Below are 14,767 nucleotides of genomic sequence, written 5' to 3'. Positions count from 1 at the left end.
GTGAGTAAGTATGTCACCAAAGGCACAACCTGGGGCTCTATTTGAGAAAAGGTCTGTGGCAAGGAGGGTGATCTGAGGGAGTGAAACTTACACTTATTACACTTTAGACTGTGTGTGATGTGAGGACACATGTGTACTGTGGCAGTTAGACTGTGATATGTGTGTGAGGACACATGTGTGATATGTGTGGCAGTTAGACAACTCTGAGGGGGTCTGTTTTCCCTTCCTTTTACACGGGTCCTGGGGATTGAATTTAGACTGGCAGGCTTGTGAGCCATCTTGCCAGCAGGTTTAAGGCATTTGAAAGAACCATAGCGAACGGACACAAAGTCCTGAAAATCTGGTCACACCTGTCTGCACCCTCCTAATCCACCAACAGAGAGCTACATGGTGGTTTCATTTCTCTCTTAAAGTCTCTCTATAGAATCTTTTTTGGCAAGGCCCTTTTTCTTGGTTTTCTTTTGGTAGTAATTTGCACTTAGTAGTTTGCGGGTGGGGGCAGCTCAGGGTGATGGAGCCCTCTGCTCTTCTCAGCTGTTTCCCCAGCGCTAATGGCACAGGCGCCCCAGCCGAGGACAAGTAGGTGACATTAAATTATCTAGAGCCCTTCCTCTATATGCCCCCTCCCTGCTAGTCCTTTCTTACCGATCCTGCTCCCCTAACTGACTCCTTTCTCCAGGTGCTCTCCCTCCCACGATTCTTCCAAAGTGACAATGTTGCACCTCAGCTTCTCACTCACTGACTGAGAATCTGTGGGATTTCGGGACACAGTCTGAACATTTTTGGCAATTAAAAAAAAAAATAGTTCCCAGCACTCGGGAGGCAGAGGCAGGCGGATCTCTGTGAGTTCGAGACCAGCCTGGTCTACAGAGCTAGTTCCAGGACAGGCTCCAAAACCACAGAGAAACCCTGTCTCGAAAAACCAAAAAAAAAAAAAAAAAAAAATAAAAAATAAAAAATAAAAAATAAAAAAAAAATAGTGCGGCTGCGGCTTCTTTTCAGCACCCCCCTCCACACTGCTGTCTTATCGGCCCACGGAACTAGGGTGAAGATCGAGGAAGGGTGTGTAAATTTTGCTTCTTTGGGAGTCCAAACTCTAGGCTATTAGAATTGAACAAACAAAATGCCTGTTGTAAGAAAAACTCTAAGGTCCAAACAGCTGTGTGCCCTTGGGAGCCAGGGAGGAGTTAATTTCATTAGTGCCTTTGTTCGGGAGCCTCTTAAAAGTTCTGGGTTCCTCAACCCAGAGCCTTCTGGCTTTAGAAATCCGCAGCAAACGCGCGATCCCGCCGCCACCCGATTGAGACTGCTCGTGGACTTTTAGCACGTCTTGGATTTTTGTGCTTCTCCCCAGGAGGAGAATGGGTGAAAAGACTGCAAGCAAGACCGGTCCGTAATGGTTCCTTTGTCCTGGTCCGGAGGCAACCGGTACCGGAAGGCTGGAAGGAGTCGGCCAGCATCGTCTTCACTACGTGAGACAGAGGTACTAACCACGCGCAAGTTTCCCTACCGGCTGGAGAGCGGCGCGAGCTCAGTCCTCGGGGTTCCCGCAAGGACCAGAGCTCGGTAAAGGGGTCTGAAGCTTTCGGCTCTTTTAAAGAAACAGCCACGTTTTCCCAGCAGCCTAAAGATACTGTATTCTGATTTTAGCCTCCATTAGGATTCCTAGAAAATCTGTCTTCGGAAAGCACCCAGCACCTACAACCACAGGCCACGCCCACCCACCGGAGGCCGGCCCTCAGCCTGGAAGCCCCGCTGACCCTGAAGCCCCGCCCAGTCACCCACCCCCGGATGCTGCGCGCGCAGCACGGAAGCGGGTTCAGCAGTAGGGGTTGAGTACGCGGCAGGTGCAGGCGCTGCGGAAGAAGCGGCACTGGCAGGAGGCGCACGGGTCGCAGCAGGCGGGCGCAGGCGGCTTGCAGCTGTCTCGGGTGGCCACGCAGGGCGTGGGTGGCGGGGGCCGTGCCTCCTTCAGCGAAGCGTTCATCTGTAGGAGAGACGTCGAGGGCTGCTGAGCGGGCCACGTTGGGCCCACGCGTCCCCATCTGCTGTGGAGGTCTGGGACCAGAGATCTCTGCCCTGCTGCCAGCTCTGTTCATACGCACAGGCCATCCTGATGGGTCCCTGGCCGCCGCCCCAACATGCACACCGCCTACATCTTCAGGCTCACCTAGCTCCGACCTGGCCCTTGGGAGATCACTCAGCCCCAAGTTTAAACACCTTCCGGCTTCTCTTCAAGTCTCATCCACCATCCCTGTCATCCGCTGCCATTCATAACCTTCTTCCCCTAGATAGTAACTCCTCTAGAGTTACTATCCTCCAGTGCACCAAGGAAAGCCCTTCCTATGGCCATAGCATAGGAAAACTATGTATGATATATATGCATATATGGTGATACACACACACACACACACACACAGGGAATATATATATTCCCATTGTGGGAATTGAACTCAGGCCTTTTGTTGTAAGCAAACTTTACTACTTCACTATACACCCACCCTTTTTAAAATGTTTATTTTGTGACAGTCTTTTTGCCCAGATGGGTCTTGAATTTGCTGGATAGCTCCAGCAGCCCTTGAACTGGGGGTCCCCCTGTTTCAGCCTCCTGAGCAGCTGAGATTACAAGCCTGTGCTGCTAGGTTCAGCGAACAGTGTTTTATTTTCATTGAGTCTTTTATTCTGGCTACAGCAAGTGATACTAGTTTTCTGTCTTACTTCTGTTTTTCAGTGGTTGTGCAGCCCAGGCTCATTGAGAACTTGGCGTGTAGTTTGGGATGGCCGGAAACTTCTGATCTTTCTCGCTTCCACCTCCCACATACTGGGAGTGCAGCTGTGTGCCACCACACCCGACTTCTATTTTCTAATCTTGGCATTTTCTGATTTTTAAGCAGGTAAGAAGGCTGGGCGCAGTAGCCTGGACCTTATAATCTCGGCACCCGGGGAGCTCTGGACAAGGACGATCGTTAGTTTATGAGCAGCCTGGACTACAGAGCAAAGCTTGCTGGTCTAGGGCTGAGAGCATGGCTCGGTGGTGGAATGCTTGCCTAGCTTGCACAAGGCCCTGCAAAGGAGGAGGAAAAAAACTCAGATACACAGCAAGGGTGGTTCTCCGGAGGTTGGGGTTTAGGTAAATACCCAAAAGAATGGAAGGGGTGGGGGTGTGGGGGTGCTTAACTAGAACTGGAAGCTTTTTTTTTTAGCAGGTAGCTGTCTTGCTCAGTGAACGTAGGCTCTCTGGATTGAATGGAAGTCTGCCTCAAGGCTCTAGGCCAGGAAACCGCTAGGAAGTTTTCAGTTATTTTGTTTCATGTAGGTCTGGAGATACCTCCCGTTTGGTGCTCAGCGTTGGCTTGCTGGTCTCCCACTCCACCGTGAGAACTCCCAGGCCTACCTTGGATGATCTCTTCCGTTTCTCGGCTTCTTTTCTGCTGATCCTTTTGGATTTCTTGTTCAGTGCTTCAAAGAAAGACGGAGCAAAGCCAGATGTTACTGGGGGCCCCGAGTTGTGAAGTGGGAGGAGCAGAGGGGGCTCTGGGAAGTCTCTGAGTGGGACAAAGAGGGACTTCGGGATGAGTCACATTATGGGAATTCAACCAGCAGGTTCTTATTAGCCTGGCTTCAGAGCTAAAGAGCAGTGTGCTCTGAGTGGAGGCAAAGAGGAAATCCAAGAGGGACCTGGGACCTGTCTGTGGCATCTGTTAGGGACCTAGACCTGGTCTTTTGACCTTGCTGGCCCTTGATCACCACAGGTGCCCCTGTTTTAGCCTTTAACCTTTTAGGTGCAAGAACATTGTGAGCCTCTGAAAATGGGACTCAGCCTTTTGTTACTGGACACATCTGTGTTACATATATATATATATATGTATATATATACATATACATACATACATGCATACATACATATTACTCTCAAAGCACAGAGCCAGGCACACCTGCCTTGAATCCACATAACAGCTGTGTGGTCTCCCTGGTAATCAGTTTCCTCATCTACAAAAAAGGTTCTATCATAAGTATATTTATAAAACAGAAAGTCTGACATGGGGCTGGAGAGATGGCTCAGCTGTTAAGAGCACTTGGTGCACTTCCAGAGGACCCAGGTTTGCTTCCCAGCACTGACATGGTGACTCACAACTGCCTATAACTCCAGTTTCAGGGGCTCTGAGGGTACTAGGCCTGCACATACAAGAAGGCAGAGCACCCATTTACATAGAAGCAAAATATTTTTAAAAGTCCGACATCCATGGTGAGGAAGGAATATTGGTGTCTCTCCTTTTCCCTCCTTTGACTTCCCAGACTAGAGGTTCTCCACCTGTGGGTTGTGACCACTTTGGCAAACCCCTATGTCCAAAAATATTTTCATTACAACTCCTAACAGTAGCAAAATGACAGTTACGAAGTGACAATGACGATAACTGAGGGTCACCGCAGCAACATGAGGAACTGCACCAAAGGGTTGCAGCATTAGGAAGGGTGAGAATGGCTGCTCTAGACCCTCTTTGTGCCCAGTGAAATGCAAGCCAATGAGTTGTGAGCTCACGTGTATAATTCGCCTGTTTGAGTTCTGGCTCTGGCTATTGGGAACTAATGTCTGTAAGCTCCAGTCTCATTAGCGGTAAAATATAAATAAAGCCAAGAGCCGCTTCACAGAACCTATGTGTATTTGCTTTTATTTTGGTTCCAGGAACTGAATGCAGGTGACATGCATGATAAGCATGCGCTCTGCCACTGTGCTGCATCCTTAGCCCATGTGCTTTATGATTAGGTGAGGTCAATCCACCAAATCTCCAATGCCAAGACTTCAGTGCTCCTTGTAACTTCCCAGCCTATGCAGGACTGGTTTATTGCAGACTTAGTTCTATTCCATGGTTTTCCTAACATTTGCTTTGTTGAGGAGTTTTATAAATGTTAAGTTAGACCAAGTCCGCCAAGCATCTTGACGTGAGGCTTCTTCAGATCTCTGACACACTAAACGTAGTGGCATGCAGAGCTTTCCCAAACCCAAGGACTCAAGGCTACTGTATTTCACTAAGACTGATCAAGATAAAGCCATGGCTATGCCAGTAGCAGCCTGGACAACAGGCTTAACATGCTGTCCCTGCTCTCATGGGCCAGAGCCTAGAGGCTGGGTCCCAGGCCAGGCTACTTACCCACTATCGAAACTGAAGAGAAATCCAACGAGTTCACAGAGGAGTTGCTTCTCAGACTCCGGTCATCGCTGAGCATCTCCTCGGGTCCCAGGTGACTGTAGACGGTAAGGAAGCATAAGAAGCCCACTAGGGTGGCCAGGAGCAGGCGAGTGACATCCATCCTGAGAAGCCTATTGGACAGAGAAGGTGGCTGGTGGTGGGTTTGGTGAGAAGATGGTGGTAGAAGGGTCTACCTTTGGGCTGGCTGGCTGACTTGGCTACACAAGTATCTCAGCAGGACCGGAAGTTTAGCAAGCCTGAGGGCAGGGGTGCTGATGTAGGGAGATGACAGAGAAGGAGAGATAGGGAGAAGAGAGAGATGAGGAAGGGAGGGAGATGGAAGCAAAGAGAACAAGAATGCATTGTGTTGCTTTGTGCTGTCCAGAGGGCGGAGTACCGACTTCTTTTCTTTTCTTTTCTTTTTGTTCTGTTCTTTTTCCTGTATAAGCAGAGGTCCCAGGAGAGCTTAGGCCTAGGCAGAGCTGTCGAATCCCCCCACCCAGGACTGCCTCACGGTGGCAGAGGTCTCACTAAGGCAAAGAGAATACAAGTTAAGTTAAAGCTCAGTGAGAGGAATGAGGACAAGTGGATGTCATCTCATAGATCGCATTCCCTGCTGCCCCAGAGGGATGTGTCAGGGCATGGCAACATCAGCTAAACAGATTTCTTTATTGGCTAGTTGGAGTTTGAAGCGGCAGATGGATTTTAGCAGGTTTCCTCCCTCAAATGCCTTCTGTCACTGTGGGATCCCTTCCCTTTCCCCATTCCCCTCTCTGGTTTTGGAAAAGCCTGGGTCTGCTTTTCCAAGGTTTCCTCCACCCGAGACACAAATACTGAGGGGCAGAAGAGAATAGCATAGTTTGCTCACCCTGATCCTACCTACTCCCGGGCTCCCTGTGCCGCTGTCTGACCAGCTCCAGCCTCCTCCTCTCCACTCTCCCCTTGGTGTGCTGGCTAGTTTTATGTCACTGTGACACCAGTCAGAGTCATTTGGGAAGAGGGAACTTCAATTGAGAAACTGCCCCCACCAGACTGGCCTGTGGCCAGCCTGTGGTTCATTTTCTTGATTGATGATTGATATAGGAGGGCCCAGCTCACTGAGGACAGTACCACCCCGAGGTTGGTCATCTTGGGTGCTCTAAGAAAGTGTGATCACTAAGCCACAAAGAGCAAGACAGGAAGCAGTACCCTCCATGGCGTCTGATTCAGCTCCTGCCTCCAGAAGCTTCCTGACTTCCTCTGATGATGGACCTGAGACTGTAACCTGGAATAAACCCTTCTCTCACCAAGTTGCTTTTGGTCATGGTGTTCTAATGCAGCAGTAGAGACACTAAGACACTTGCAACAGGTTTTCTGCATGTCTGTTACATTGCAGGAGAAGAGCCAAGCAATTGGCCTCCACCTCTTCCAGTCTTGACGTTGTAGGGGATGGTCCTGACCTGTAGAGGTCTACCCACCCATGGCGCCCTAATGCCGGTCCTGACCGCCTCATATTTTCCTTTCCGTCACAGCACTGCCTGTCATAAACTCACCACCAAATGTCTTTCACAGAGCCTCGTTAGTTGAGAGTGGGCACTGGCCCGACCACTGTCTTTTTAGTCTTGGCTCAGCATTAATGAAGATGTACAATTCTGGGCAAAGCTGCTCTTTTTGGCAGGCTCCAGTTGCTCTCCTGGTAAAGTGAGAGCAATGGACCGCATCAGTGGTTTGCACTCATCTACAGGCTAACTCTTCCAAATAGCGGTGACAGAATATGCAAAACGGGGCTGGGTATCTCAGTGGGCAGAGCACTTACCTAGCACACACTGAGCTGTGGGTTCACTCCCCAGTACTACATAAATTGGGGTATATGCCTAAGTCCAGGGTCATCCTTGGCTACATAGTGAGTTCAAGATCAGTCTGGGCTGTTACTAAGACCCCATTCCCTGGTCAAAAACAGAAAAATAAATAAATAAAATAAATAAATAAATAAATAAATTGGTACCACAGATCAGGTCTTACCTGAAGACCATCTCATACCTGGACTTCCACATAAACTAATGTTTCCCTTGTTTTAAGCTAGTATGAGTTGAGAGTTTCCTTCTCAGCCGAAGGCTTTTTAGTCTGTGTGTGAGGTGTTACTTGTTTTGGTTTTGAATTTTTTTTTTTTCAAAGAAGCTCTCACTTGTAGCCCATGCTACAAGTGGGACGATGGTGGTGCACACCTTTAATCCCAGCACTCAGGAGGCAGAGGCAGGTGGATCTCTGTGAGTTCGAGGCCAGCCTGGTCTACAAGAGCTAGTTCCAGGACAGACTCCAAAGCTACAGAGAAACCTTGTCTCAAGAAAACCAAACCAAGCCAAACCAAACAAGCAAACAAAAAACCACGTAGCTCATGCTGACCCGGAACTCACAATGTTGCCCAGGCTGACCTTGAGTTTGCAGCGAGCCTCTGGACACCCAAGTGCTGGGATTACTCGTATGAGCCACCATTCCCAGCTGCAATAGGGTTTTATATTACAATTGGTTTAGATCTAAAAACAAAACAAAGCAAAAGTCAAAGTTCAAATTTTCTCCAGCATGGCAAATAATGATTGCCATTTTTCTTCTCTCTTCTCCCATCTCTTCCTCTCTCTTTCCTCTGATACCCTCTTTCAATCTGCAGCAGAATAAGCTAGTCTATATTAGGCTGCATGTCCAGGGCTCATGTCTATAAAAAAATCCCTTTTTCTTGAACACCCTGATCACAGCCTGCACACTGAAAGACTCACAGACAGACAGATACAGCAACAGGGACTGGCTGAGCAGACAGGTGGCTATTTCTTTCCCTCCTCGAAGACCCTCTCTGAATAGGACATTGAGTAGAATCATCCACACTAGCAGTACACCCACCCCCACTCCCCCGCAGCACAGAGGTAAGGGCAGAACTTGACTCTACCATAGGTCTACCTCCAGGAACATCTTCCCTAGACGAGACTTGTGGTCCTCATCTTTGTCGCCCTCTTTCCTGATCTATTTTCTCACCAAGTTTCTTTATGTGCCCTTCAAACAATCCACTTGTCTTGTACCCCAGCCTCACTTCCTTTTGTTCCCCCCTCCTCTCTTTCTTTCTTGAGATAGGGTTTCTCTGTGTAGCTCTGGCTGTCCTGGAACTTACTATATAGACCAGGCTGGCCTTGAACTCAGCCATCAGTCTGCCTTTGCCTCCTTGCTGGGATTAAGGCTCCCCAGCCTCACTCGCGATGGAGAAAACCTCACAGGGACTCCATCCCCTTCCTTCTCTCTCACTTATGTATCATTCTGCTCATCTGCCATTTCATCCTCTCAACCACCCTGGTTCTGCCTCACCCTTCCTCCAGGCCCTGTTCAAAGGCTGGTTCTGAGCCCCCCTTTTTTTCTTTCAGCCAAGCCAGCCCAAATGGTGTGCTCTCCCTTCTTGAACCCCCCTTTGCTCTTCCATTCAATACCATGGACATTGTTCAGTACTTCATTGTTCTTTAATTGTCCACAGGGCTATTCTCATCAGTTAGACACAGTTCTTTGTATGAAGAAGATAGGACAGTGAAGCTGGAAGAATGTTGGATCTGTGGTTAGACGTACGTGACTCCATCACTTACCACCTACACGAGCATAGAGGGGAAAAAGGCCCTCTCGACCCCCTCTTAGTTCTTATGTGGGCTCCTTGGCTGGATCTAGGGACCCAATTAGTATTAGAGATAATAGATTAATAAGAGAAAAAGCATAAAGTTTTATTAAATTTACATGTATATGGGGATCTTCACAAGAGAATGAAGTATGAAGAAATGCCCAAAGCACGGTGCTTTTATATTCTTTAGACAAAGAATAATAAATTCGCAAAGTAATGACAAGACAATTGGCTATCTGGATGAGAGGGGTAAATTATGGGATTGTTGCTAAGAGATATATGAGGTGAGAGGAATGCAGAGGGGATCCTGCATTTAAGAAGCTACAAAGGTTCACTGAGATGGCAGGCAGACACAAGGGGATGAGACTTGCAGATGACGCTAGGCGGCTTGAACACTATCTTCAACTGAAAATGCCTGAAAAGTCGTGGATGAGAAAAGGGACTTAATCAGATCTGCAATGTAGAAAAACCACTCTGGCGGCTGTGTGGGAACGGGGGTGGGGTGGGGTGGGGGGAGAAGGAAAACTATTAGCGATTGCTGCTGGGCTCAGGGCTTTCTACAGCCCGCTCCCCACCATCTTTCCAGCCTTATTTTTCCTGTGTTCATTTTTACACACACCTATACATTCACTGGAACTGAGTGATTGGCCGAGTGTGCAGAAGTATACATTTCAGTCAAGCTCAGCTGCTTCCTGGCCCGTGTCTGAAACCCATTCTTCCCACTTTTTTCTTTTAAAATTTTTTTCTTTTTTTGGAGACAGGGTCCCATGCTTAGTTAACATCATATTCATTCTATGAATATCTATTAAATATCTATTAAATTATGGCATAATTATTTGCTGCTTTGGGTAAAGGTATTAATGACCCTTATTTTATTAAAAAGCAGTGGTGGTACATGCCTTTAATCCCAGCACTCAGGAGGCAGAGGCAGAGGCAGAGGCAGGCTGATCTCTGCATGCTCAAGACCAGCCTGGTCTACAAAGGGAGTTCCAGGACAGCCAATAGAAACCCTGTCTCAAACACAAAAACACAAAAGCAAAGGCAGATGTGGTGCTCTGGGGGTGTGGCTCGGTGGATAAAAGCTCTTGCCATGAAAGCCTGACGAACTGAGTTCTTATCTCCAGAACCCATGTGAGATGAGACACAGAAACAGAAACATCAGTAATCCTAGCCCAACCCTGTGGAGAGATCAGAGGCAGGGGAATCCCCAGAAACTCCCAGGCCAGCTAGTCTGGTATTGTCAATGGTGAAAAGACCCTGTCTTAGGTGGAAAGGTATACGTGCCGTGAGTTGTGTGTCTGCATCCCCCGCCACCGCAAGGCATACACGTGCTCAACCCCTCACCCCGTCACACACACACTAAAAGGCAGATGTTGGGGAGAATGTAACTTAGCTGTGCTTGTCTAACAAATAGGGCTTGCATTTCCCTACTTCCCACTCTATCAATATGTACACCTATGATATCCACTCAGGATGTGCAGGCAGGAGGATTAGAAGTTCTAGATCTTTCTCTGATACATATTGAGTTCAAGGCCAGTCTGGAATGCAGGACAACCTTGTTTCACAAAATAGATAAAGGGGACCTGGTTCAGTCAGTGAATGTAGGAATGTAGGTGCTTGTTTTGTAAATCTAGAGATCAGTGGGAGGGGAGAACCGACTCTGAAGAGACACTTGTCCTGTGGCACATAGGGCTCCCACCACCATCATCACCATCATCATCATCATCAAATGACATCTAAACATACAAGGAGCTGGGGAGGTGCTCAGCGGGTAGAGCACCCTGGACCAGCACGAGGACCTGAGCTTGTGTCCTCAGCACCCCCTTAAGAGCTGGGGAGCCTGCCTGTAATCCTAAAGTGAAGTACAGGGGTGGAGCCAAGTAGATTCCCCAGAGCTTGCTGACAAGTCAGTCCAGCCAGCCAGTAAGCACCAGGTTAAGTGAGAGACTGTCTCAAAAACTAAGGTGGAATCTGGCCGTGGTGCTATATCGTGCTAGCCACCAGCAACTTCAGCATTTGGGAGACAGATGTAGGTAGATCTGTGAGTCTGAGGTCAGCCTGGTCTGCAGAGTGAGTTCCAGGTCAGCCAGGGCTACATAGGAAACCCTGCCAAAAACAAGACAAAACAACTCACCAACAACTATAATGATAACGCAGACAGCAGTAGAAAAAGACAACTAATGTCAGCCTCTGGGATCACACACACAAAAATAAATAAAAATAATAACAAGCCAGATGTAGTGTTAGGAAGGTAACTTGTGCAATTGTTAATCAATAATATTTCTTATTAATTGTTGTAGAATATTATTTTAAGATGTGTTACATTTGTTTATGCTGTGGAACATTTGTTTTAATGATGCAAAGATGTGTTGCATTCTTTTATGTTACATTTGTTTTGCTCTGTGAAACTGTGATTCTCTGCCTGTCTAAAACACCTAATTGGTCTAATAAAGAGTCGAATGTCCAATAGCAAGGCAGGAGAAAGGATAGACAGGGCTGGCAGAGAGAGAGAATAAATAGAAGGAGAAATTTGGGAGGAGGAGGAGCGAGAACAAGGAGAGGAGGAAACTAGGGGCCAGCCACCCAGCCACCCAGCCACCCAGCCACCCAGCCAGCCATGGAATAAGAGTGAAAATAAGAGACACAGCCGGGCGGTGGTGGCGCACGCCTTTAATCCCAGCACTTGGGAGGCAGAGGCAGGTGGATCTCTGGGAGTTTGAGGCCAACCTGGTCTACAAGAGCTAGTTCCAGGACAGGTTCCATAGCTACAGAGAAACCCTGTCTCAAAACAAAACAAAACAAAACAAAACAAAAGAACGAGAGAGAGAGAGAGAGAGAGAGAGAGAGAGAGAGAGAGAGAGAGAGAGAGAGAAACACACAGAGAGAGAGAAACAGAGAGAGAAATAGAGAAAGATAAAAGTCCAGAAGCAAAAGATAGACGGGATAATTTAAGTTAAGAAAAACTGGCTAGGAGCCAGCCAAGCTAAGGCCAGGCATTCATAAGAAGGAATAAGACTCCATGTGTAATTTATTTGAGGGCTGGGTGGCGAGCCCCCACCCCAAGTCAAAGAGTAAAAAGAGTGAAAATCGAACAACAATAAATGTATCAGACTTCAGATTAATGCAGGGTTGGGTTCTAGAGACAGGAGTCAGGACTGTGAGTCTGGATTGTTAGAAGGAAAAAAAGGCCGTGTCATGAATAGTTAGCACAATGTATTGAAGCTTTCGGTTAGCCTGTGCTGCATAGAACCGATAAAGCTTCAGCCTAGTAAAGCTTCGACTACAAATAAAATCTGACTACTGAAACTATTTTAATTAGTTGCATGCAGTTAAATGTATATTTTAAATTTCATTCTGTAGCTCCAGTCTCTTCCAAAACCAAGTTATGTTTAACTTTGACCTCCAAGTGTGAAAAGAGACCCCTGTCCCTCAAAGACAGAGCTGTAGCATTTATAGGAATTAATTACAAGAACAAATGGACGGATATGTAGCGGGAGAGTCGGGAAGCAGCTCCGATCACGGAGAGACACATGAAGCCATGGCCCTGGTCAGGAGGCAGTGTGGTTGCCTGTGTTCTCCACCGGAAGTGACACGATGTTGCTGCGCATGCTCACTGTGGATTCCCGCAAAGAGGAAGGGTGGCTGGGAAATCAGAGTTAGGAAAGGACGTGGGGGACGACTGAGACCCAGGGACAGAGCTCATGAGACAGAACACGCACGATGGGATTGAATGAATAGTTTAGTCCAATATCACAGATCCCAGGGGCAGAGGGACTCATGAGCAGTAGGTAATGGACAACACCTGAGGGGTATGGACGTCCATGGTGCAGCCAAAGTGCACACTTATCACTTACTCCGAACACGACGAACCTTGTCACCAGAGCAGTCACAGACACTGCACGGTGGGCAGGAGGGGTGGGCAATCTGACCAGGTCAAATGCCCAAACAAACTTGGGATGCACAACGAATGCTAACGTAAAAAAAGGAAAGTTCTCCTGGTAGATTTAGAAACGTAAGCTGAGTTTGAGAAAGATAAAGCCTGAGTGTGATTAACTACACGTGGGGGTTGGGCGAGGGCTAAATATAATTCAGATCCAGGACACGTGGCTGTGTTAGGGTCCTGCGAGCAGAAGGGTCTCAGAATTTCTAATTTGTGGGTTTTTTTGAAAAGCAATTATCATCTATATAGTATATTGAACCACATATAAAGGTCTAGGTATACACAATTAAAAAGTATTGAGAGCTGGGCAGATGACTCTTGGGAGGCAGAGACAGGAGAACTGCCCAAGAGTTCATGGCCAGCCTGGTCTGCATAGTGAGTTCTAGGCTAGATTCTGTCTCAAGAAAAATTGATGTTCCGCAGCAGAACAAAAAAAAAAAAAAAAAGGAATATTTATTTATTTATTTATTTATTTATTTATTTATTTATTTTAAGCTTTTTAAAAATTTGTGGGCATATGTTTTGCCTACATGAGGGTGTTAGGCACCCTGGGCACTGGAGTTACAGACAGTTATGAGCTGCCACGTGGGTGCTGGGAATTGAACCTGGGTCCTCTGGAAGAACAGCCCCAGTGCTCTTAACCTTTGAGCCATCTCTCCAGTCTTAACATTTTCTTTTAATTTATGTATTTTTTATGTGCTTTGGTGTTTTGCTTGCATTCATGTCTGCGTGAGGGTGTTCGATTCCCTAGAATTGGAGTCACAGACAGCCATGAGACACTATTTGGGTGCTGGGAATTGAAACCGGGGCCTCTGGAAGAGCAGACAGTGCTCTTAACTGCACTCTCCAGCCCTCAGGAATATTTATAATAAGCAGGATAAAGATGATAAATGTAGTCCCTTTGATTCAGGACAGGATTTATTGTCAAATGAATTCAGGTAAGGTCAGATTTTGATGCCAAAGCTGGGTGAGGGCTTGCAGTGTTAGAACCGCGATTTTGCAATTGGATGTAAAGGTTTAATGGACCTGTACAGCCCTCGTGTGTGTTGGTGTTAGATAATGATGAGCCCATTGCTGTGCTACAGGGCAACAGGGCTGAAAACATGGCTAAGGGCACTTCTGTTTCTCAGAGAGAATGTCATCATGGTGCCTTCCTTTTGAGGACAAGGGTTTCCCCTCTGAGAAAAAGCCTGAGCTTTGGAAATAGATAATGATTTGCAGACTACTCTGGTTAAAAATAGCAGTGTTTTTGCTTAGAAAAATGAGGTGTGGCCTAAATCATAGGGTTTTTCATTATAGAAATAACATAATTTGTAGATGATGAAATCAAAATTGTGACACTCAAGTTGAGTGCTTTTCCCCAAAGCTATAAAGCTTGGGAGGCCATAAATTTGCTCTAATGTTGCAAGTTGCTTAAAATATCTTTGGATTTCAGACATGTCTTCAGAGGCAACTTAATAGTTACACAAGCAAGCGCCATGTAAACAAGGAGTGGTGAGTCACTGCCTGTGATCCCAGCAAGGGTGGTGTTGCCCAGGCTAGAGGATTGGTTTGACTATGAGGGCCACCTAGGCTAATACAGGAGTGTCAGAGCCTCATGAAAAGACTCTGTCTTGGTGTCTGGGGAGATGGCTCAGAGGCAAAGCCCTGCTGTGCAGACCTGAGGCCCTGAGTTTGGATCTCCACACCGGTGTAAAAAGCCAGGTGTGGCGGCCCATGCCTGTGATCTCAGTGCTGGGGAGGTGAAGACAGCTGGATCCCTTGGGTTTGCTGGCCAGCAAGCTCTGGGTTCAGTGAGAAACCTGTCTTAAAAAAAAGTTAAGGTAGACAATAATAGAGAAAGAAACCAGACATTGACTTCTAGCCTCCACCTGCATCAGCACACATGTGCACACACATGTCTACACACACACACACACTCACGAGAGCCCAAACTGCACTATTATGACACTAATAATTCTCTGTAAGAACACACCCTCCTGCTGGGCGGTGGTGGCGCACGCCTTTAATCCC

General features: G+C 47.3%; 1 protein-coding gene across 1 annotated transcript; it reads right to left on the bottom strand.

Annotated features, from left to right (window-relative positions):
* Window positions 1–1,819: 1,819 nt before the first annotated feature.
* Asip (agouti signaling protein) lies at window positions 1,820–6,205 on the bottom strand. The gene is made up of 4 exons (XM_075963907.1): window positions 6,058–6,205; window positions 5,151–5,320; window positions 3,395–3,459; window positions 1,820–1,987 (listed from the first exon to the last, which is right to left on the bottom strand). Exons 2-4 carry the CDS (start codon window positions 5,308–5,310, stop codon window positions 1,820–1,822), a joined length of 393 nt encoding a protein of 130 aa, XP_075820022.1. The 5' UTR covers window positions 5,311–5,320; window positions 6,058–6,205.
* Between the last annotated feature and the right edge of the window lie 8,562 nt (window positions 6,206–14,767).

Source organism: Microtus pennsylvanicus, chromosome 2, assembly GCF_037038515.1.
Source record: "Microtus pennsylvanicus isolate mMicPen1 chromosome 2, mMicPen1.hap1, whole genome shotgun sequence".
NCBI classification, from domain to species: Eukaryota; Metazoa; Chordata; class Mammalia; order Rodentia; family Cricetidae; genus Microtus; species Microtus pennsylvanicus.
Note: the sequence above shows the minus strand (reverse complement) of the source record. Positions and strands in the feature narration are given on the sequence as shown.

What these genes read in the sequence shown, in the direction of transcription:
- Asip (XM_075963907.1), bottom strand. Translation starts at nt 5,310, where the DNA reads ATGGATGTCACTCGCCTGCTCCTGGCCACCCTAGTGGGCTTCTTATGC. An exon ending in CTCTTCAGTTTCGATAGTGG is followed by an intron (nt 3,460 to 5,150) that starts GTAAGTAGCCTG and finishes CTTTCTTTGAAG; the next exon opens with CACTGAACAAGAAATCCAAA. An exon ending in AACGGAAGAGATCATCCAAG is followed by an intron (nt 1,988 to 3,394) that starts GTAGGCCTGGGA and finishes TCTCTCCTACAG; the next exon opens with ATGAACGCTTCGCTGAAGGA.